Source organism: Dipodomys merriami, unplaced genomic scaffold, assembly GCF_024711535.1.
Source record: "Dipodomys merriami isolate MVZ:Mamm:240054 unplaced genomic scaffold, mDipMer1.0.p SCAF_28, whole genome shotgun sequence".
NCBI classification, from domain to species: Eukaryota; Metazoa; Chordata; class Mammalia; order Rodentia; family Heteromyidae; genus Dipodomys; species Dipodomys merriami.
In genome coordinates, this window is record NW_027204270.1 from 16,412,275 (window position 1) to 16,436,286 (window position 24,012).

The following is a 24,012-nucleotide window of genomic DNA, read 5'->3' on the forward strand; positions in this document are numbered from 1 at the left end:
TACAGGCATTAGTCACGAGCGCCAAGCCTTGTCCTGGATTTTTATGGCTGATCTGGTCCCAGCAGAAGAGAAGAAGAGGGTGGGGAAAGACTGGGGCCACAGCGTTGGAGTAGGAGGGAAGGGAGGCTGATTGGGCAACAGGTTAGGGTCAAGGAGGGCCGGCCTTCTCCTCATCAGACCAATCCCTTTAAATTCTCTTTGGGCCACTCATTTCACTCAGAGCTCAAGGCCCATTTCACCATTTATACAATGGAGCAACTGTAGCTCCTCCTCCCATGGTAGAGGCTTCCCATTTCTTTCCTTTTGGTTCTTTTTGGGGATACACATCAGACATACTCATCCACTCACTGTCAGCAGGTAGGCAGACAAACCCATCAGAGACCTCGAGTTTCTGCTGAGTCCATGGAAATGCTGGGATTTGCCACTGTGGTGGCTAAGCTGTCATGACTGCTGACAGAGAGTTTCCCCCTGGCTAGAGAGGGCTTGCTGACAAAAGGAAGGTAGGCAGTGAGAAACGGAGCTGAGGAGGGAGGAAGGAAACCTGTTTGCTACTTCCCTGAGTAGCTGGATCCTGTGCCTGAACGCATACATATTTCCAGTTTTTTCCCTTTCTTGATTCAGTAAATTCACTTCTAGCTTCAGCTTGTTTGAGTTTTGTTTCTGTCAACCTAATGGCATCTAGAGTAGCACATCACTTTTCAAGACCACACACACACACACACACACACACACACACACACACACACACACACACACACACACACACACACACACACACACACACACACACACACACACACACACACACACACACACACACACACACACACACACACACTCACACACACTCACACACGTGCGCGCGCGTGCGCGCGCGCTTAGTGGCTCACACCTGTAATCCCAGCACTTTATAGGCTGAGGGCAGGAGCAAAGCCAGCTGAGTTACATGATGAGTTCCAGGCTAGCCTGGGCAACCTAACAAGATCCTGCCAAAATAAAATACAGAGAGAAGAAATGTGTAAGGATATGTGTGTATTTATGTATACATGTATGTGTATATATATGTATATATACATATGTAGCACATCCTGGCATATGACAAATGTTAGCCACTATTACAATGAATGCTGTGTGCCAGATCTACATAGGAAATGAGAGGTGAAGGAGACTTAGTACCTGCTATGGAAGTTCTTGCATTAGAGGAGGAGACAGAGGACTGTGGCAGTGCTGACAGAACTCATTGTCTGAAGGGAGGAAGGAGGCAGGTGGTTTGGGGGAAGCTGCCCCAGATGGCAGTCTGGAGAGGAAGGTAGCAGGAGTCTTAAATGAGGGGCAAAGTGAGTGCAGCAAAGACCACCCCACCCTACCCCTTGAGGCTCACACAGGCATGCTCAGCCTCAGTGAATAACTCTGACATAGCCAGGGATCCTACAAGCAGATTATGCTCAACGTGGGGATAGAGTGGGCCATAAGGTCAAGGAGTAACATTCTTGAGAGGGATTAGGACCTATGATGTATCAAGAACTCTCTCCCTCTTCTTCCTTCTTCTCTCCCTGCTTTTTCTCCTCTGCTATGTAAACATTTCTTCTTCATCAGCCCAAGGCTTCAGGCATTTCAGGCATGCCAGCCCAGTGCCTCACCACTCAGCTACACCCCAGCCCTACAGTGCTAATCATAGCTTTATACAAATACTGGTTTTTCAGAGGCCATTCACAGAGCCTTTTCTTTCCCTCGGAATTTGCTCTTCTGCCTATGTTTTAGAATCAGTTTGTGAATTTCTTCTGAAAACTCTTTTATTGAATCTCTGAAGGAATTTGTGTATGGTTAGAATAGTCTATTACTTGACAGGGGTAAAATGTTTCTATGAAGCAAAAGCATCCCGAGCCTCTATTTTCTATTGGGGTTTGAACTCAGGGCTTTGTGCTCTCACTTGTCTTGCTTGCTTAGCTAGAGCTCTACAACTTGAGCCATGCCTCTAGCTTCGCATTTCACGGAATAATTGGAGATGGAGTCTATCAAATGTGTCTGCCAGGACTGTTTCAAACCACCGTACTCCAGATCTCAGCTCCCTGAGTAGCTAAAAATACAGGTGTGAGCCAGTGGCTCACACACCCAGCTAGAGCCTGGTGGTCTAAGAACAAAATGAAACAATAAGTTTAATTTCTCGAAAGATTATAGGGCTATTCAGGTTTTCTATTTTCTCTTGAGCCAGTGGAGGGTTTTCCTAAAATTTGTCGATTTCATCTCAAGTTTCCATATTGTTGGCATGTAGTTAGATAGGTTATTGTATTATTACCCCTGAAGTGTGAACTATATCACCATTTGCCAGTGGCTTAGTATATGGTTGGTTTGGGGGCATGACTCATAGGTTAGGCAAATTAGTATACTTTAAGTGTGTTACATATAAAGTTCTATCAAATGTTTGGAACCTATTTTTTTTAAACTTTTCCTATTTGTTTCTCACTGATCTGTTAATTTCTGGGACAGGGTTTGTTAATCTAATTACAGCTATTAATTTAAATGCATTTCCAAATTGCTTCATATCTTTTGAAGCTATGCTGTTAGGTACATATATTTGTGATCATCACATCCCCTTAATTTAGTTATTTTTGGTACATAATCTCTTTCATATCCTTTTTCAAGAAAAAAAAAATCTTGTTTCCTCCTTTCCTGATATGGATGTGAATAGCCTTGGAACCTCTCTATTTTAGGAGTTCATATTTATGGTGTCACATGTCCCTTTGGTAGTTAAAGGCATATGAAGCCCATTTCAAAATACTGCTTTGAATGTGTGGGATCACAAAGCAAACTAATTGTATTGAAATAGCCATCAAAACAATTAAGCAGTTGGGACATTATGTACAATTTTTTAGATAATGTGTTAAACATGACCCAAATGTAGGCTTACTAAGGAGTGATAAGAGAAGAAAATATTTTGTAACACTGTGATAATGTGATTAGTGAGGTCAAAGTCACAGGTACTGCTAACATATGATATTACTGACATGTTATCCATGCCTGTAAGTGACAAAGAGGCTAACTTTCAATTAGCAGCTAGTGAAAATCAACTCCTACTTTTCCCTATGAAGTTCACAGACTGATTTGGTCCATTTTTAAGCGATTCTGCTCTAACTTAAATCTTCTGAAAATCTGTCTTTTAATCATACACTCAGCTCATTTATATTTATTGTAATTATTGATATATTTAGGACTTTTTGCATCCCCCCTCCAATCTTGTTTGTGTCATGTAAGTTAGAATTAGCTTTGACTTATATGAAGACAAACCCTAAACAATGATGGTTTAAATCAGATATTGTTTATTTCTCTTGTAGTCTGGAAGCCACTGAGTCTCCAGGGACTCGGGTTTTACATACTTCCCTTAGGATTTCCACCCTCAAATGCATCTCAAGCTGCGAGATGCTACTGATGCTTTCATAGCCTTCATATACTTGTTCCAGGAGGAAGGATGAGTAGTGAAAGGGTAATCAGGATGTAGAAACATCTACATTTCATTGGCACAGCTGAGGAGGAAGCAAAGAAGCCAGGAAAAGTTTCCTTTTGGCTGCATACTTAATGACCTCAATAAAATGAGGGCTTCGTTATGGAAGAAGAGGAAGGCAGCTGTGATATGGTAGCTGTCTGTGCTGTAGTCTCCCTGCTATCATCATTGTGGAATGCGTAGCTTGCCAAGAGGAATGCTCCGAGCCTTCAATATGGTACCTGATCATGAGGACCAGCCTGCCATCTGGTGGCAGCAAGTTGCCCTGGTCTCCTCTCGTGGTACAAGCTGTAGAGTTTGCTCCTCGCTAGACAGACATGTCTTGCATTCTCTGCTTACTATGTTTCTGTCAGCATCAATGGTAGTCTGCTGACTGTCTAGCTGTCATGGTAGGCCAACAACATTGCTTCTGACCATCAACCTCAGCTTTCAGCCAATAATGTAACATTGTCAGGTCAGCCTGAGAGTTACAGGTCTTGCCACGTGCTCTCAATGTAAGAGTCTCCTGCTGTAGCCAGGTACTGGTGTTCATGCCTGTAATCCTAGCTACTGAGGAGGCTGAGATCTGAGGAACCTGGTTCAAAGTCAGCCCAGGCAAGAAAGTCCATGAGACTCTTATCTCCAATTAATTTCCAAAAGGCTGGAAGTGGAGCTGTGGCTCAAGGGATAGAGGGCTACCTAGAGCAAACAAAACAAAACAGAAACCTAGACAGTATCCAGGCCCTGAGTTCAAGCCCTACCACCACCACTACAAATTGCCTACTGAAATTCAGTATCAGCTCAAAGAGAGCCTTGTGCACATCTGTAGTGAAGGATCTGATGTAAGCTCTAATTAGAATCCACTACAAGATGATGTTTTCCTCTCTTTTCCAGAGTCCATGCCTCAGAGACAATAATGCTTTTGCTCCTCTTCCTTAAGACTAGAGCTCTTCTAGTGTATGAGTTCTAGTATTCAAAACAATGGTTTCTGCAAGAAAGCACTCTGAAGGTTCCACAGCCTTGACAGTTGAGAGCCCCATCTGGCAATCCCAGATGCCCCATGCCTCAGTGAACAGAAAACAAAAGAAGGCGGGGGATGGTTGGATGGGAATAAGTTCTCTGTCAGCTGGAGTGGCTGCTTCTGGCTGTTAAATCCAGTTACAGCTGCACAAGGAGAATGAGAAGTATGCATCTGGATCCCCTGAAATCCTCTGGGTGCCTCTAATTCCACGGCCACTGGTACAAGTTAATCAAAGCTGACAGCAATTCAGTATGAGCAGGACAACCCTGGGCTCAGCTTCCTCCTGAACAAAGTGTGGATGATCCCATGGGTGAAGCCTCTGACCCCACGAGGAGCATGCTGAAGGCAAGGGAAAGCTGAATGCGGGGGAGGAGGGAGTTGTAGATGCCACTGGAGTGCTTATCTGTACATTTTCTCTGCCTGCTTCACCATGCATGTATTTATTGTTGGTACTGATTGTCCTAATTTTATCCTCTCCCATTTTGCATCGGAGGTTTTTTTGGTGGTGGTGAACTGGACCAATCTAGTGCACGATTACAGAAAATGGAGGGCTGGAGGTGTGGATCAAATGGTAGACCACTTGCCTAGCAAGCATAAGGCCCTCAGTACAGCCCTGCCCCAAAACTACTTTAGGGTGGAGTATGATGGTACATGCCTATAATTCCAGCTTCTCAAGAGATAGCAATCAGGAGGTTCAATGTCTGAAGGCAGCCTAGGGAAAAAGGTAGCAAGCCAATTTCAACTCATCTCAACAAAAGCTGGGTGAAGTAATGCATACTGTAATTCTAGCTGTGCAGAAGGCATAGGTGAGAAGATTGCTGTCTGAGATGAAGCAATCATGTTCTAAGCAGAAACATGAAATGCTAACAACAACAAAAATTAGTCGGGAGTCGCTAGCTCACACCTGTAATTCTAGCTACTCAGGAGGCTGAGATCTGAGGATCCTGGTTCAAAGCCATCCTCGCAGGAAGTCCTTGACTCTTATCGCCAATAAACCACCAGAAAACCACCAAAAAACCACCCAGATGTAGCGCTGTGGCTCAAGTGGTAGAGTGCTTGTCTTGAGCTGAAGAGCTGAGGGACAGCTCCCAGACCCAGAGTTCAAGCCCCACAACCACAAAAAAAAAAAAAAAAAAAAAAAAAGCAAAAAGGTCTAGGGCTCAATTAACAGATCACCTGTTAGATTGAATTCAAGACCTTAAAAACACAAGCTCTTGAATTCAAATCCCAGTATCATTAAAAGAAAAGAGAAAATAAAGCTGGGTGCTGGTGACTTATGCCTGTAATCCTAGCTACTCAGGAGGCTGAGATCTGAGGATCGTGGTTCAAAGCCAGCCAGGCAGGAAAAGTTCATGAGACTCTTATCTCCAATTAACCACCAGAAAACTGGAAGTGGAGTTGTGGCTCAATGTGGCTGAGTACTAGCCTTGAGTGAAAAAGCTCAGGGACAGCATCAAGGCCCTGAGTTCAAACCCCATGATTGACAAGAAGGAAAAAATAAACTAAGATGAAATTTTGTCTAAACCAGAGATTTGAGTATCACCAATGTTCCCTGGAGCAGGACTTCGGGGCTTAGCTATTTCTCTAGGAATAAACAAGAAGACTATTCTTATTTGATGGAAATACGTTTGCCCTTTGAGTGGTTGGGTGATAGCATCTAATGGTGGCTTCACGGGAGTGTATGGAAGGGAAGATAGGGTGGAAGGGAGACTGCGAAAGTAAGGAGTGGACTGTGGCAAATACTAAGAACAGACCCTGCTCAGGTCTCTGAGCCTCCCTCCATGGTGGCTTCCTGCCTCAGAGGCTAGGTAAAGAATGGTGTTCCAGCTGCCCAGGCAGCCAGGATTTCTCTATCACCTGGCTTCTGCCAAGAACACACAGACAAACCAGGAGTGGATGGTGATTGGGCTCAGGGTGGGGAGCCCTCTGGGCTCTTCTATGTGCCCTGTAGCACAGTGATACTTTGGTAGCTGCTGAAACAGTGGCCCTCCCACAAGCTCAGGCCTGGCATCTTGGTGCAGTGATAGCAGCTCTGTTCTTTGGCAGCTGGCCCAGCTAAATGCAGTCAGTGAGGTTCTAGAGTCACAGCAGGGACTGAACCTTTCCAGCCCAGAAGCTCTGCAGTGGGGTTCAGGTGATTAACTTTAGAATAAATAGGAATTTACATTTAGCCCAAAAGGTGAACACAGTAATGTATTTCCTCTCTCGGCACCTCTCTCTCTCTCTCTCTCTCTCTGCTTCTGTTTCTTTTTCCCTCTCTCTTTGTTTCTCTCTCTTTGTTTCTTTCTCTCTCTTTGTTTCTCTCTCTCTGCTTCTCTCTCTCTTTGTTTCTCTCTCATTGATTCTCTCTCTTTCCTGTCCTGGGGCTCGAGCTCTGGGTTTGAATGCTGTCCATGCACTCCTTTTAATCAAGGCTTAGCACTCTACCACTTGAGCCACAGCACCACTTCGAGCTTTTTCTGTGATTAATTGGAAATGAGTCTCATGGACTTTCCTGCTTGGGCTGGTTTTGAATTCTGATCCTCAGATCTCAGCCTCTTGGGTAGCTAGAATTATAGAAGTGAGCCACCAGTGGTCAGTTCCACTTGGCTCTCTTTTCTCTTTTATGTGTCAGAGTTACCTATAATTTAAGGATAAGTTACACCTAAACCCCTAGGGGCTGGTGGCCTGGCTGCATGTCCTTGAGCACTTCTCTTTAAGTATCCTTTTCCCCAAATGTTAAATGGGGGAACATAGCTCCTGTCTTGGGGGTAATGGGGAGATGACATGAGCTGCTGTGCATGAGGCATTTATACAAGGGTTGTTACTGTTATTGTTGTGATGTGTCATGATGATATATCTTCTTCAATTATAAAGAGCTTTGCTGGGTACACTAATGTAGGTGAATGATTATCTTTTTTTTTGTCAGTCGTGAGACTTGAACCCAGGGCCTGGCACTGTCCCTGAGCTTGTTTGCTCAAGGCTAGGTCTCCGATCACTTTGAGTCACATCTCCACTTCTATTTTTTTTCTTTTGAGTGGCTAATTGGAGATGAGTCTAATGGCGGGTGGGGGGCTGGGAATGTGGCTTAGTGGTAGAATGCTTGTCTAGCATGCTGCATAAGGCCCTAGGTTCAATTCCCTTGTACCACATAGTCAAAAAATAAATACAAATTAAAAAGAAAAAAAAACACTCATGGGGACTTTTTTACCCAGGGTTGGCTTTGAACTGCAATCCTCAGGTCTCAGCCTCCTGAATAGCTAGGATTATAGTCATGAGCCACCAGTGCCCAGAGTGATAAAGGTCTTTAGTGGCTTGGATTATGCCTTACCATACCTCCTCACATTGAGAGTTTGTGCTGAGAAATCTTCTGTTATTCTAACAGGCTTGCCACTGTATGTGACATATTCCTCTTGCAACTTTTTTTTTTTTCTGTCAGTCGTGGGACTTGAACTCTGGGCCTGGGCACTATCCCTCAGCTCTTCAGCTCAAGCGCTCTACCACTTGAGCCACAGTGCCACTTCCGGTTTTCTGGTGGTTTATTGGTGATAAGAGTCTTATGGATTTTCCTACCTGGGCTGGCTTTGAACCACAATCCTCAGATCTCAGCTTCCTGAGTAGTTAGGATGACAGGTGTGAACCATTGGTGCTACTTGCAGCTTTTAATGTTCTTTTTTTGATCTATATATTTAGTGTTTTAGATATAATATATATTATGACTAGAAATGTTTCCTTTTGAGCTTCCCTGTTTGTTCTTCTGGAATCCTACACCTGGATGATCTTCTTTTTCTCTCTTTTCCTTTCTGGGGAAGTTTCTGGTTTTATTGTTTTGTTTTTGAATAGGTTATTTATACCTTTACCTGTATCTCCTCTCCTTCTCTACCCATCACTTAGAGGTTTGGTCTTTCGATGGTGTCCCAGAGGGCTTATAAATCCCATTAATATTTTCTTAAATTTTTTCAAATTTCTTTGATTGATCTAATCACCCTGCTTTATCTTCAATCTCTGATACTCTATTTTCAACTTGTTCTGTTTTTTTATAGCTAGGCTTTAAAAAAATTTTTTTTAGTTATTTTTTTGGGGGGTCCGGTCATGGGGCCTGAACTCTGGGCCTGGGCACTGTCCCTCAGCTCTTCAGCTCAAGGCTAGCACTCTACCACTTGAGCCACATCGCCACTTCTGGCTTTTTTCTTTTTGCTTATGTGGCGCTGAGGAATCAAACCCAGGGCCTCAGGCATGCAAGGCAAGCACTCTACCACTGAGCCACCTTCCCAGCCCCAAAATCAAATTTTCAAGATTTCAATTTTACTTTTCTATGAGTCTTTTATCTTTATTGAGTATCTCTTTCATATTCTGTATTGTCTTCCTTATTTCATTCAGCTGTTTGAATTCTGAGTTCAGTTAATTGTTTGTTTGTATCCTCTTTGAATTCATCCAGCCTCTTAGCTCCACTTTATCATTTCTTTCTGTTCAATGCTTATGATACTCTGTTACACTCAGGATGAAAAATCTTGACCATAATAGCTATTGTAGAAACCAGGTGCCTGTGACTCACACCTGCAATCCTAGCTACTCAGGAGGCTGAGCTCTGAGGATCGTGCAGGAGACTCATCTCCAATTAACTACCAGAAAACCAGAAGTGGTGCTGGAGCTTAAGTGGTAGAGTTCTTGCCTTGAGCTGAGGAGTGCCAGGCACAGTGCCCAAGCTCGGAGTTCAAGCCCATGACCGACCAGAAAAAAAAAAAAGCAAAGATCTGAGGGTCAGCTCCCAGGCCCCCACAACTGACAAAAAAAAAAAAAAAAAAAGAAAAAAGAAAAAAGAAAAAGAAAGAAAAGCTATTGTAGTTGACAAACTACAACCTTGTGTTTGTGACAATCCCTAATGAAGCCAAGTTACCACTACTGCTCCATTATCTTTAGGTGAACACAGAAGCAAAGATATGAGCTGGGCGCCAGTGGCTCACCCTGTAATCCTAGCTACTCAGGAGGCTGAGGTCTGAGGATCACAGTTCAAAGCCAGCCCAGGCAGGAAAGTCTGTGAGACTCTTATCTCCAATTAACCACCAGAAAACCAGAAGTGATGCTGTGGCTCAAGTGGGAGAGTACTTGCCTTGAGCTGAAGAGTACAGGGACAATGCCCAGGCCTAGAGTTCAAGCCCCACGACCAACAAAAAAAAAGAAAAAAAAAAAAGAAGCAAAGATGTATATTTGTGATCTAGGAAGACTTAAACTAACCAGAGTGGTAATAAGAAGATAGGGGGATGACATTAGTAGTTAAGAGAGGGGTGACAGTTAAGCTCAATAGAAATGGTTAATGAGAATGCAGTGTTATATGTTTAAAAAAAAAGTCTGGTTGAGGGAGGGAGGTGGAAAGAGAAATGAACAAAATCAAAATAGATAAACACATACACAAAACCGTTTAAAGCAACAAACCCAAAACACATGATGTTTGGATAATCTAGTTAATGGCGAAAAGTACAGGCAAAGAAGACAGGGAAATAGATCTAGAAGAAAATATGGATGAGAGAGCGGTTCTAATTGTAAATAGAAGGAAAGCATAAGTGTAGAAGGGAAATAGGAGGGAGAAGAAAATAGGATCTAAGATTGAATACTGAAAGGTAGGTGTTATGACTCAGATGTAGAGTCTGCAGAGAAAAGGAAGGGAAGGAAAAGCCGATCTAAGAGATAAATTGGAAGAAGAGTACACCTCGCAGAGTGTTCTCATTCCCTGAGGCCTTCAAGTAGCACCTCCTCTGAGAAGCCAGCCCTGACTATACAACATCCCCCGTATCCCTGTTCCATCTTTCTGTTTAGTCATGAGTTTACTGTTTGCCTACCAGTAGTAACAGATGGTGGTTTATCTTGAGTTCTGCTCTGTCCTGTATACCACTTGAGCCCATTCCTGCCATGGAGTAGAGGCTCAACAAAAGATAATGTGGGCAGGAAGGAGAGCAAGCTCTGGGGCCCCAGAGCAGACCAAAGTATCCATAGCATGGTTTCCAGTCTTGGTCACCTAATCTTAAATAGTGCCCTGCTGGTCCCCTGGCTCTATCAAGAGCAGTCAGGCTAATGTCTGCCCAAGCTGATCTTGACTTCCAGTCTGCAGCACTGCAGGCAGGTTCGAAATGGCCTCCATGTATTAGACACGTGAAACTGAGTATCCAGCAGGGAAGTTTTAGAAAACAGAACAACTTTTCTCTCAATCACAGGCTGCTAGCCTGATTACTGCTTATTTTGCTATTGCTTTGTGCCAAAGAAGATTTTGAAAAATAGTTTTCATACATTTTCATATTTAATCCTCAGAGATGCCCCCAGAGGTGGTAGTATTGATCTTCTATTGCTTCATCCCAAACACTACAACTATGTGACTTTGAAGATTGCCACTGTTCGCCCACAGCGCTGCAGGACAGTGGTTTGGACTGGGCTCAGCTGGGCAGTTGTTCCCTGCCTCATATGCAGCTGGGGCTCCTCTGGCCTCACTCCTGAGTCTGAAAGTTGGGTGCTGACAGTTGGCGGGGTTCCAGGTCTCCTTCAGGCCAGTCTAGGCTTCTGTTACCTTCTGCCATATGATGGTGGAGTACCCACTGGACTCACCCCAATGTGCAGGGCATTTCAGCCTTTGTTCAGCTGCTGGGGCCAGCTAGGTTCATCCACAGGCAAGCCTGGGTTTCCAGCCCCTTCCTCTCCCAGGGCCTTAGGTGTTTTGTTGTTGTTTTTCCATGTAAAATACAGAAGGGAGTTTAGTTCCTCTTTTCTGATTCTGGTGGAGAAACATAGGATCAGGTAGTGGCTTCAGACGATCTAAACCTTAGGGCTATTGACTTCTGTAGCTTCCTGTCTCTCATTTCCTAAGGAGACAAAACCCAGAGAGGTAAAAGGACTTGGCCAAGCTCTCCCAACAGGCTGGTGATGGAGACCTGCTGGCCAGTGCCCCACACCCGACTCCCACAGGAGGACATCTCCGGGTCCTTGGCCTCCATGCCCTCCCATTTGGCAAGGTACCAGGGAGCCACAGACAGAGGAAGGAGCCGTGAGGGCACAAGGAGAGGAGACGCGGCTGGGACGGAGCAGGAGGAGGTAGAGCCTTTTGAGCCAGGACCCTGCATGAGAGCCACAGCCAGTGCTCTGGTCAGGAATCCGCTTCCAGTTTCAGCGGCCTCACTAAAGCATGACATTTTGGAGTCGAGGAAATCCCACTGGACTCAAACAGAACGTGCTGTCGACTCAAATATTTCCAAAGCACCTACTATGTGCTGATCACTGTTTTCAGCAGGTGAGCTGTCTACCTCGGGGAGTTTCTATTCTAATAGAAAAGCTACTGATGAACCAGAAAGCAAATACATGATCATCAGCAAGCAGATAAAGACCCAGGGCTGGATGGGCTAAGGTCATTTGGGATTCAGGGGTGAATGGAAAACACAAACACAGATATTTAAGCTGAGATCTTTGGGTCAGAAGGAGGCAGCCATGCAGAAATCTATGCCAAGTGTGGCCCTGGCCAGACAAACACAAGGGTCAGGTAGCAGTTTCAGAGGAATGAAGCGGCAAATGCAAAGGCCCTGAGGCAGAAAGGAGCTTGAAATATTTGGAAAAATGGGTTTGGTGTGGACAGCGGGCAGAAGAATAATAAAAGAATTCCCATCCTTTTGACATTTACGCTGTGTCGTATCTGAGCACATTTCATGTCCTCATTAGCTCCTAAACTTGGGCATCTATGAGTTTAAATAACCCAGACTGGACCAGTTTCATATTTTATTTGTATTTTAATTTGTATGGGGGATATCAGTTTAGGAATCAGAGAATCTAAATTCCCCTCCCCCTCAGCTTTTCCAGTAACAATCTATATGCCCTTGGACAAATCCCCTTTCTCATCTACAAACCTAGGATTTGGTTTGCAGATTGAGGGGCCCTGAAGCAGAAATATCCTGACACTGGGAATTCATGTAAGCACTTCTTTTTTTTTTTTTTTTGTCGGTCGTGGGGCTTGAACTCTGGGCCTGGGCGCTGTCCCTCAGCTCTTCAGCTCAAGGCGAGCGCTCTACCACTTGAGCTACAGCGCCACTTCCGGTTTTCTGGTGGTTTATTGGAGATAGGAGTCTCACGGTCTCTCCTGCCCGGGCTGGCTTTGAACCGCGATCCTCAGATCTCAGCCTCCTGAGTAGCTAGGATTACAGGCGTGAGCCACCAGCGCCCGGCTTCATGTAAGCACTTCTTGGTCCTATTCCAGCCCATGAATCAATATGGTCTGTGTGTGTGTGTGTGTGTGTGTGTGTGTGTGTGTGTGTGTGTGTGTGTGTTCATGTATGTTCTTTCTTTTTTCTTTTTTTTTTTTGTCGGTCATGGGGCCTGAACTCTGGATCTGGGCACTGTCCCTCAGCTCTTCAGCTCAAGGCTAGCACCCTACCACTTGAGCCAAAGCGCCACTTCCAGCTTTTTCTGCTTATGTGGTGCTGAGGAATCGAACCCAGGGCCTCATGCATGCAAGGCAAGCGCTCTACCACTGAGCCACCTTTCCAGCCTGCATGTATGTTCTTTCTTGCTAGAGGTATGGTCGGGTGACCTGCACATAGCTGCATTTATTAGACACTTTGTAAAACAGAGACAACCCTAGCACACATACCAGGAAATGAATAGGTGGGACAGCTATTTAAAGAATGAATCAGACTTAAATCCCCTGATCTGGGGGGAGGAGAGAGTGTGAATATTGCAAAATAATATATGTGAGAGTAACTCCATTTTTGTGAAAAACCTGACAAAACCTGTATTATATGTGTGCGTGACTCATCACGTTCACCTTCAGGAGAGAGGTAGTGGAGGATAAACCCAGGCCAGAACATTAGCTACCTAGGAGTTTGACCGGTGCTGAGATTCAGAGTAGGGAAAAGAACAGGGGCTGAGGGAGGGGCTGGGATTCATTTTTCCCCTTATCACTGGTTACAATGTTTTTTGTTTGTTTGTTTTTGTGCCTGTCCTGGTGCTAGAACTCTGGGCCTGGGTGATAGCCCTTAGCTTTTTTCATTTAAGGCTAATACCCTACCATTGAGCCCCAGCTTGGCTTCTGGCCTTTTGGTGGTTAATTGGAAATAAGAGTCTCAAGGATATTTCTGCTGAGGTGACTTTGAACTGGAATCTCAGCCTCCTGAGTAGCTAGGATTATAGATGTGAGCCAAGGGTGCCTGGCCAACAATGTGTCGTGTTTAAGATCCTGGAGGATGAATTTCAGCCATCTCTAAGGAGTCTAAGCTCCTTGAAGGTGTCCATTTACCTCGGAGGGCATCTCCTGTGTCCTGGCCAGTGCTGCCCTAGAGTGGGGACTTGGCACGCCCACCTGACATCAATGGGATTTTAGCAAAGGGTTGATGTGATGATGTAAGAGGTCAGCTGTGCTTTGGGGACCAGGGGGGTAGGGAGGAACATGAGCAAGCAAGAACAGTTGCTCACTTTGATCTTATCAAATATCCCCCCTCCTTCCTGCAGTCTGCCCTATTTCAAAGGCTGCTGAATGATCCTGTTCTGTGTCCCTGTGGAACAGGAGATCACAGGCATGATTTGTGACAGTAGACGCCCTGCTGCACAATCCCTTCCTGCTGTAGCACTACGGAGGTAGCTCAGGCTCCAGGGCTGGGACATCCTTCTGCACTTAAGGGTCCAATACTCAACTCACCCACCCACCCTGCAAGCCCTGTGTATGTGTGTGTGTGGGGGGAGGGGGCTTGGGTGAACCATTTCCTGCTTCTCCAGGGGGGCTCTCCTGCAGCAAATCCCTGCAGACCACCATCTCAGCTTCCCACCCCCAATCTGGCCTCATTTTCTTTGCAGTGGGCCCCTGTTCCTGTTAGGAGCTCCTGCCTAGAGTGTTATTGCATGGCTTTACTGCAGCTTTCTTAATTTAGAGCCAGCAAGGAGTCTCCCAGTGCCTGCATTTAGGCACGTTCCAACCTTCCTGGATGGTCCCTCACAATGATCATGGGGTGGGGGGGAACCTCCCTTGTATGGAGGAAAGGGAGAAGCCTGTAGCCCATATCCTGGAAGGCATCCCAGGCAGCCCCAGGCCTTGGATATGAAGAGCAGCCTGCCCAGCTAACAGGAGTGAATGAGTGATCAGTAGGTGCTCGCCCCTCCCAAGTACTGTGGCTTGTGAACTTATTCTCCAGTCACACCAAGTGCATTAGTATGGACTCATGACCCAGGCGATCACCCAGACACCCGCTGTGACCACTGGTGGACCAGCAGCCCATTTCACAGTTAGCCCTTGCACAAAAGCCAGAGGCTTTGGGTGGACTTGAGAGTAAGAGGTGTGAGGAGGCAGAATCAGAGCACAAGGGGCAGGTACTGAGAACGAGGAAGCCAGTGGTCCATTGGATAGAGACCAGAAAGTAGATGAAGGTCAGCTAGGATGCAAGACCCGGTGTCCCCAAGAAAAAAAAGGGCTCCCACATCCTATGAGCTAGCCGGATGTCCTGCTGTCTAGTGCTGTGGGCAGGTCCTTTCAACAATCATCCTTTTCCAAAACTGCCATGTGATCTGTCCCAGACTCACACTGCCCTAAACAAAACATGCAACTCAGCTACCTTGAGGAACAGAAAAGTCTTGCAGATCTAGGCAGCCTTGGTGGGACCCACAGGCTGGATCCCATAAAAGCTGGACTGGAAGTTCAGCTTCAGTGGTAGAGCTTCAGCTGTGAGTAGAAAAGGCCAGGAGAGCAAGAGGCCCTGAGTTTGGGTGTGTGTGCATGTGCATGTGTGCACGCACACAGACACACAGACACAAGGTGCATACTTAGCAGGTGAAAATGAGTCCACCTGTACTTTCTGGTATAGCTCAGTTTCTTTGGTCTTTTTTGTAAAGGGTTCCTAACATGCAACAGTGTTGGCCAATCTTCCCAGGTGGCATCTCCTTCACAATGGCTTGGACTCCAGCTTCCCTCTGAGCATCCCTTACCCATTTCCTTCCAGCCCTGAAGACTTCTGTTGGGAAACTTGTGTATCAATATTTCTGCCAATAGCAGCTTTCTATCCCCTCCCTTCCCCTCCCCTCCCTTCTTTTCTTTACCTATAAGTGTTAACCATGTACCAGACACTGTGTTAGGTCTAAAAAATATAAATCTCACTTTTTAAAAGCAAAAAAGAGACTAGGCTGGTGTTTCACATCTGTAATCCTAGTCTCAGAAAAATGTTATCTGAGGATTGTAGTTCAAAGTCAGCCTGGGCAGGAAATGCCTTAGAGACTCTTTACTCAGAAAAAGCTGGAAATGGCACTGTGGCTCAAGGGGTAGAATGCTGGCCTTGAGTAAAAGAATCTCAGAGACTGTGCTCAGGGCCCTGCATTCAAGCCTCAGGACACACACACACACACACACACACACACACACACACACACACACACACACACACACACACACACACACACGAAAGTGAAAAGGACAGTTGGGAAATATAACAGCTCTATTCTGCTGCTCAGGGGACCAGCCTATGCAGGTTAAATAACTAGAGACAGGTTGTTAGCAAGGCAAACTGAGGTTGAATCTTCTACCATGGTCTGGAGTTGAACAGGACTATATGAGAAGTCCATCAGGACCAAGAACAAACAACATACTTGGTTCTGAACAGACCAGGTATCTAAACTAGGCACCTGAGGGTCATACCTGTAAACCTATCTGTTCAGGAGGCTGAAATCTGAGGATCAAGGCTCATAGCCAACCCAGGCACAGACGTCTGTGAATCTCTTATCTCCAGTTAATCACCAAAGAGTTGGAAGTAGAGGTGTGACTCAAATGGAAGAGCACTGGCCTTGACAAAAAAAACAAAAACAAAACAAACAACAAAAAAAACCCCAGGCACCTGATTTCCTCATTCTAGCTCTGTCCTGGGTGAGCTGCAGATAAAATTATAATAGTAATCAAAATAGCTATTACCACTTACTGTGTGGATCAGGCACTATGCCAAACAAACTATCTACCGCACTCTCTCAACTATCTAGGGGGCTGGGAAGGTGGCTCAGTGGTAAAGTGCTTGCCTTGCATACATGAGGACCTAGGTTCGATTCCTCAGCACCACATAAGCAGAAAAAGCCTGAAGTGGCGCTGTGGCTCAAATGGTAGAGTGCAAGCCTTGAGCTGAAGAGCTGAGGGACAGCGCCCAGGCCCTGAATTCAAGCCCCAGGACTAGCAAAAAAAAAGAAAGAAAGAAAGAAAGAAAGAAAACCAACCAAACAAAATCAACTATCTAGGATGCCAAGTCACCGTTTCCTATCTTTAAAAGTGGGTTCCAGGCTCCAGAAACTTTGAGGAATCTACCCACAGTCATACAGGCATTGAGTGGCAGGGATGGGACTGGCATTCAGCTTGTCCAACACCCAAATCCAGGTCTACTATCTGTATGTTAAAGTAGAGGTTGACCAGATGGCCTTACCTACCCACTCAAGTACAAATCCCAGTCTGGGTACCTGGAGAGTGGGTGGTCTGCTCTGCAGTGTAAGGCAGCTCTGGATTGGATGAGCTCAGAGGTTAAGAGCGCCCAAGCTTAGGGCTTAGAAATTCAGAGCAGACAAGGGGTGTGAGGCTTCACTTTGTTCCTCTAGCCTCTTCTCTTTGGCTGCCAATCACATCCCCAAGCACAGCCGTCTGTCAGAACAGGGCACCCGAGGACAGTTCTCAGTGTCTCCAGACAGAAGCCTGGCAGAGGAAATGCTTCTCCACCCACTTGATTTCCTGGCCCATGATGTCTCTTCCATCTGGCTCGTTCATTCATGTATCCATTCAATAAATCATTACTGCATGCTGGCTCTGCCCTACTGTGGACAAAGAACTGAAGGTGGGTGGGTAGGAGAGACAAAACACATACAAAGAGTTGTTCAAGGTGGAACTTCCTGAGGACCACAGGAAGTCTTCTGTGAGTGTGGGGGGGGCAGATCACCCCCAGATTTCACCGAAGTAAAGGAGTGTGTATTAAGTGAAGTTCCCAAGAGGTAGAGCTGGGCCTCCAAGGAAGGGTAGGAGGAGTCCAAATGCACAGCTAAGGCTGAGCATAGCAGTTCACCCCTGTCATCTATTCAGGAGACAGAAATAGGAGGACTGAGGTCCAAGGCTAGACCAGCTAAAGTAGAAGACCCTCTGTGGAAAACAAAAATTAAAAATGTAGCAAAGGTCCTCGGGTGCAGGTGGCTCATGCCTGTAATCCTAGCTACTCAGGAGGCTGAGATCTGAGGATTGCAGTTCAAAGCCAGCCTGGGCAGGAAAGTCCATGACTCTTTATCTCCAGTTAACCACCAGAAAACCAGAAGTAGCGCTGTGGCTCAAGTGGTAGAGCGCGCTTGCCTTGAGCTGAAGAGCTGAGAGGCAGCATCCAGACTTCAAGGCCCAATACAGACAAAAAAGTAGCAAAGGGACCTTCCCTTTCAGGGAGTGGAAACAGCATGAGCAAAGGCCTGGAGGTCAGAGAGCATGGGGATGTCAGGGCCCTAAGGGAGCAGTTGCATGTGGCAGGATGGTGGTGGAGGGAGAGCACAGTGAGCAAGATGGCTGGTGGGTGGACCAGCAGAAGCTGTGTGTGGTGGCATGTCCTCTCAGTCACAGGCTGACCCTTCTGGAGTGGGGTCAGGTGACATGGAGAAAGGCCAGAAAAGTTCCAGGCACACACACTTCCCACCTTCCATTGCCGCATTTGAGGCCCTTTAAGCACTCCAAGCCTATCAGCAGACCTCAGAGCCTCAAGCATGGAAGGAGTTTCCCATGATTCCAAACCCAGAATCTCCAAACACAGTGCTCTACTCAAAGTGTGGTGCCTCCCCATTCTGTCTCTTTGTTGCCCCCCTCACCCCCCTTTCAGCAGGCCTTAGGGCACTGCTGGGAAATCTGGTACTTGCCGAATGTGGTTTGAAAACCACTGGTCCAGCCCACTTGCAGGAATCTGAAGGCTGCCTGGTGCCAGCCCCTTTCCTCTGCCTCACTCATCTAAGAACAAAGGAGATGCTCAAGGAAGTACATAGATGAGGATGGGCGAGGTTCCTAGGACACGCCTCCTCCCCTGGGTACCAGTGTTGCCAGGACTGCTGGATGTCTAATGCTAGTGGCCGCTGAGCTGTGCTGGCTTACCTCTGGCTTATCTCATCCAGTGAGGAGGGAGGTCGGACCAGGTCCTCCTTCCACCACACACATTAATGGAGGGAGGGCTGGGCACTGGTGGTTCATGCCTGTCATCCTAGCTACTCAGAAGGCTGAAGTCTAGAGATTACAGTTCTAAGCCAGCCCAGCAGAGATGGAATAGGGAGGCTCCACACTTGAACTCTTACCTCTTTATCTAACTTTAGCAAAAAAGTCAGAAGTGGAGGTGTGGCTCAAGTGGTAGAGCACTAGCTTTGACTGGAAAAAACTAGGCAAAAATGTAAGGCCCTGAATTCAAGTCCCATTATTGGTACAAAAAAAAAAAAAAAAAGAAGGAAGGACTGGAGGTAGGCCAGATGAAACCACTCACATGCTTTTTCATTTCACCTGTAGAGAGCATAGCTTAGGTGATGGAAAGATGGAGGCTCTGTGTGTGTATGTGTGTGTACATGTGTGTGTTTGTCTCTGCTGGGAGGCTACTGGGAGATGAAAGTAGAGGAAGTGCGGCAGAGGCTGGGAGCAGACCTGTGAGGTCTTCCTCAGTCCCTGCGTACTTAATTTATGCACATCCTTTGAGAAAGGCAGACCCTCCATCCGCACCACCTACCACAGTGCCTGTTGTAGGCCTGTGCTTATACTAGTAACTCTGCTGCTAGCCTCTGGTTCAAGAGGATGTGTTGTGACCTTGTTGCCGGTTAAGGCTATCTCGACTAACACCAGAGGCTACCTTGCTCAGCCAACACCAGAGGCTACCCTGAAGCCCATCATTGGCTCACAGGCCTGACATGTCACTTCCTCTCCTCCTGCCTCAAATGAGAGGTACATCAGCAGAATCTGGGTAAAGGGTAAAAGAGAAGGTATACCATGTGAACTCCTTGCCGGATGAGTTCTTGTCACCCCTGGTTGGGTTGTGCGGTCAGCCCTAGCTTTTTTCTGCAGAACCCTTTGATCTTGTGTGGGTTCCATTGGGGTAAGGAGGTGGTGGCCACCTCTATTCTAGCAGCTCTGGAAAGAGGCATTGTGATGGCTGCTGATGGCCCAGGCCACTCATACTTCTGGGTGAGTCTGGGATCAATGTCCAACTCAGCCCAGAAATAAAGCATCCAAGCTCCAGACCCATTGTCACGAGAGTCTGGACACATCTCTCCAGTTCTCGGAAAGAACACCAGGCTGCCCACCTTTCTTCCCTACAACTTGTCCTCCCTTATCCCCAGGGAGACACACACACACACACACACACACACACACACACACACACACACACACACACACACACACACACACACACACACACACACACACACACACACACACACACAGTGCTGTACCATACCCATGCAACTTCTCAAAAAAAACAAAAAACCACAAAAGACAAAAAGCTTCCAGCCCAGCATCCCCTCCCAGCGGGTGCATCAGAGTCGGGGTGTATAGACATTGTGGGAGGCTGAGACAGACAAACAGGCAGACAGATGCTGTTCGTCTGGGGCTCTGAGAGGAGGTGCACGTTATTGCCTCCTTCCCTGCCATGAGGGGAAAAGCTTCCTGGCCGCAGCCCCCACTCCAAAGGCAGAGATGGCTCCAGATGCTAAAAGCCAGGGTCTTCTTTTGTCCTTCAGGGTTGTGATGATCTCACCCCCACGAGGCCTGGCATTAAACACAACACAGGAGTGGTGACAGGGCTGAAAAAGCAGGTCCACTTTATTTACAATGATCAGTTGGTGACACACAAATCTTTGGGCTTTTTGTGGCCTTGTGGGGACACCTGAACAGGACCCACCCCCTCTGCTGGGTGAATACACCCTCCACCTCCCTCTGCCTATGAGCGACCTATCTGCTCCGAGATCTTTGGCTTGGGGCATCTCTGTCCCTAAGATCTACCGAAGGATCTCCTTACCTCCTTTGGAGGCCCCATCTTGGTCCTGTTTGTGGGGCACTGATTGTGGGTGTCACTTATATTACTGCAGAGTGGGGAGGATGGGAAATCATGGTGAATACGAAGGCAAAGGCTTGGGCAGCTGCCTGGTGCAGAGATCTTACCAGGCCCAACCCTAGGAGGTGGGACCATCCTAATCTCCAGAGAGTGGAGACAAGAGGGTAACGGTTCTTCCCTGCGTGTTTTGGGCCCCAGGTGTAGTGCCCACCTTGGGCCTGGCCTCGGTTCTCCCCAGTCTGTCTCTCTATCCTTTCCCTCTGGCAATTCTTCAAGGAAGAAGACCAGAGGGACCCAGGGCAGGGCCACTGCCTCTGCCATGCCTCCCGCGGGGTCCCAACTCACCCTGGAGTTTCTTTAAACTCTGCTTGCTTCCCCTTCTCCGGGAAGGATGTTTCCAGGAGAGAGGGGAGGTCCGTGTGCAAAAGGCCTTGGTGTAAAGCAAGGGGGATATTTCCACAAAGGGAGGACCCAGGGAACTCTAGATGTGGGGAGAGACGACCCCCTCCCCCAATCCACCTTAGTAATCAAGAACGTTCCAGGTATCCACCTGAGCCAGGGGCGAGGCGACCACCACGGAGGCCACGGAGGGAGGCAGGATCAGAGACCAGAAGGAGCCAAAGCAGGCAGGACCGGGCTGGAGGCTGTGAGTCCGGAGGGCCGCTGGGGGGGCCGCGGGGTCCGGGGACTCTCAGCGCGCCTGGCCCGCCCGCTCCCTGGCGCCGCCGGCCTTCCAGCGGCGGGGCTGCGCGGGCGGCAGGGGCGCCGGGGCGCCCCGCAGGCTGCACGTCCTCAGCTCGCGGGCCAGGCTGAGCACCTCGGGCCGTTCGCGCTGGGGGGCTGCGCCCGGGCGCTCCTCGGCGTGGGGGTCCTGCTCCTCGCCGCCGTCGTCGTCGTCCTCTTCCTCGGGCTCCTCCTCCTCGTCCTCCTCCTGGATGCTGCTGAGGCGGGGCGCGCCGCGGCCGCGCTCGGCGGGCGGCGGCCGGTAGGCGCACTTAGCGTTGAGCAGGCGGCGCAGCGGGGCGCGGGGCAGCGGGGCGGCGGCGCCCCCGGCGCGGAGGTGCTGCTGGCGCACGTGGCGCGCGTCGCTCTGGCGCTGCAGCCGCTTGAAGTCGCTGAAGGCCGCCAGCGCGGCCTGGCGGAGTCGGCGGGCCAGGGAGCGCGCCTTGTGCGCCCGCGCCAGCAGCACGGCGTGGCAGCGCAGCACCACGGCCTTGTGGCGCGCCTGGTGGCGGTAGACCCAGGCGAAGACGCGCGGGTGGCGCGCGTCCGCCGCGCAGTGGGTGATGCGGGGCAGCAGGTAGGCGTGCGTGGGCCTGCGGCCCCCCGAGCCCCCCGAGACGCCGCGCTCGCACGGCTGCATGCGGATCCCGTGCGGCCCCAGCGTCAGCTTCATCTTCGTGCCCCCGCCCGGCCCGCAGCGCGCCCAGATCTTGCCCACGGCGTCGTCGGTGCAGCCGTCGCCCTTGGCGTGCAGGGTGACGGCGTTGCCCAGGTACCACACGGTGTAGGTGGGGTCCTCCTTGTTGAGCTCCACTTTCTGGCGCCGGCTGCGGAAGACGCGGCCCAGGCGCTCCAGCGGCCAGTCGGGCAGCAGGTCCGGGCAGGAGCGCAGGAAGCTGGAGAGCAGCGACGTGTAGGCCAGCCCGGGGCTCAGGCTCTTCGTCTTGCACTTGGCCTCGTCCTCCACCAGCACGAATTTGTTCCGTCTCCAGGGCAGCATCGCGGCGGCCACAGCGGCTGGCGTGGGGCGGGGGGTCTCGGGGCGCTCACGGGGGTGTCCCGGCCGGGGGCCGGGGAAGGGGGAAAGCTGGCAGAGCCCCCCACCCCCACCCTCCGTTCCGGAGCCGCGGGAAGCTGGGTGGCGCCGGAGACAGTCGCCGCTCCGGATGCCCAGGGGCACGGCGGGGCTAAGCGTCGCAGGTGCCCGGTGTCCAACCTGACTGGCCGCCGAGATGCCCGGCGGTGGCCGGGAACCGCGCGTCCTCCGGGAGAGCGGCTCCCACCGTCTTGGGAAGCGACGAGGGGCTGGCGGTTGGTGGGGTCAGAGGTGGTGGATGCCCCCGCCCCAGATCCAAATAAGGGGTCGATTCCCACGGTCCCTTCCCGCCCCCCTCCCGCGCCGCCCCGACTGCGGCTGCGGCTGGGAGGTGGCCCGAGCCCGAGCTGGCGGCTGCTCGGCGGGGTAGACCGAGAGCTGGGCTGCGGCGGGGACTCCTCCGGGCGTCGCGGCCCCACCTCCCCGGGCCGCCTGCATCACCGGGCGGGACCGCCAGCTCTCCTGGCCCCGCCCCTCGCCCCGGCCCTCCCCCTCCGCGCAGGCCCAGCACTCGCGCGGCGGGATGGGGTTCACCGTTATCCTTGGAGGGCTGGGGGTAGAGGGGTGGCTAAGGGGTAGGGCTCCCCTGAAATATGCGGGGGGGGGCTTGGCCAGTGTAAATTCCTCCCCAGCTCTCCAGTGGTGCGATCAGAGACCCCTCCCCACTTCCTCCGTTTCTAGCGTTTCAGCTCATCGCCCCTCACCCTCAGCACGCCCTTTCCACCCCATCCCCAAGAGGAGGATTTGGGGGTGGGTTCTTGATGAGGCCATCCAGGAGCACTTTGCCTCCGGTCTGCGCAGCACCAAGCCAGCTGGGGTGGCCCAGCAGGGCAGTGGAAAAGTACTGTCGCTTGGTGAAGCTTTCTCCCAGGTTCTCCAAGGTCGTGGGCCAGGCCCTTGCGCCTGGACTGGCAGATGGGCCCCGGCTTTAGGCCTGGTCAGAAGCAGAGAGGGTACTGTGTTTTTGTTTTTTGTTGTTTTTTTGAGGGATGAGGGGGATTTCAGGAGTTTTGCTTCCAGAGCATTCTGTGAGACTTGTAGAAGAAAAGCTCCTTCTGGCCAAAGTGCAAACCTCTGGGCTCGCTAAAGATTAAATAGGTAGCTCGAAGTTGAGGCAGGCCTCCTGTGATTCCTGGTACTCAGCATTTACTAGCTCATTTAATCCTCAGAACAGCTCGGTTCTGTTAAATGGTGGTCACATGGAGAGCCCCACAGGCTGGGCCCTATCCTTCTGTTCTTCCCCACAACATTTGCCCACACACTGCACATAAAACTCACAAGGGGACTGGTTCTTGTTAGAGCAGGTTCTAATGCACTCATGGTCCTGGGTGTTTGTGAAGCCACAAGCACCCTAGTGTCTTGGACACTTTTCCAGTGAGGACCCAGAGTCTCACTGCCCTGAGCACTCGCTCTCTCTTTCTCTCATAGCTACCATATAAGCTCTTTCCATGGCTCCTTGACAGATCATTTGGGGTGACTTCTAGACTCTTCCAGGTCAGGAGAGAGTCCAGGTCTGGACAGGCCTGAATTGAAAGCCAAACCCCATGAAATGCAAGAGAGGGAGAAGTCAGGGACAAGATTTGTGTGTTCACTCTGGGCCAGCAGGCAGGAGGGGTGGCTGGCTGGGTTCAGTATCCCTAGAAGAATAAAAAATAAATGGCCCAGCTGGGCACCCATGGCTCAC

At 49.3% G+C, this 24,012-nt stretch overlaps 1 protein-coding gene across 1 annotated transcript; it reads right to left on the minus strand.

Annotated features, from left to right (window-relative positions):
* Window positions 1–20,250: 20,250 nt before the first annotated feature.
* Fam43b (family with sequence similarity 43 member B) lies at window positions 20,251–22,698 on the minus strand. Its single transcript, XM_070037006.1, has one exon. It carries the CDS (start codon window positions 22,230–22,232, stop codon window positions 21,201–21,203), a length of 1,032 nt encoding a protein of 343 aa, XP_069893107.1. The 5' UTR covers window positions 22,233–22,698; the 3' UTR covers window positions 20,251–21,200.
* Between the last annotated feature and the right edge of the window lie 1,314 nt (window positions 22,699–24,012).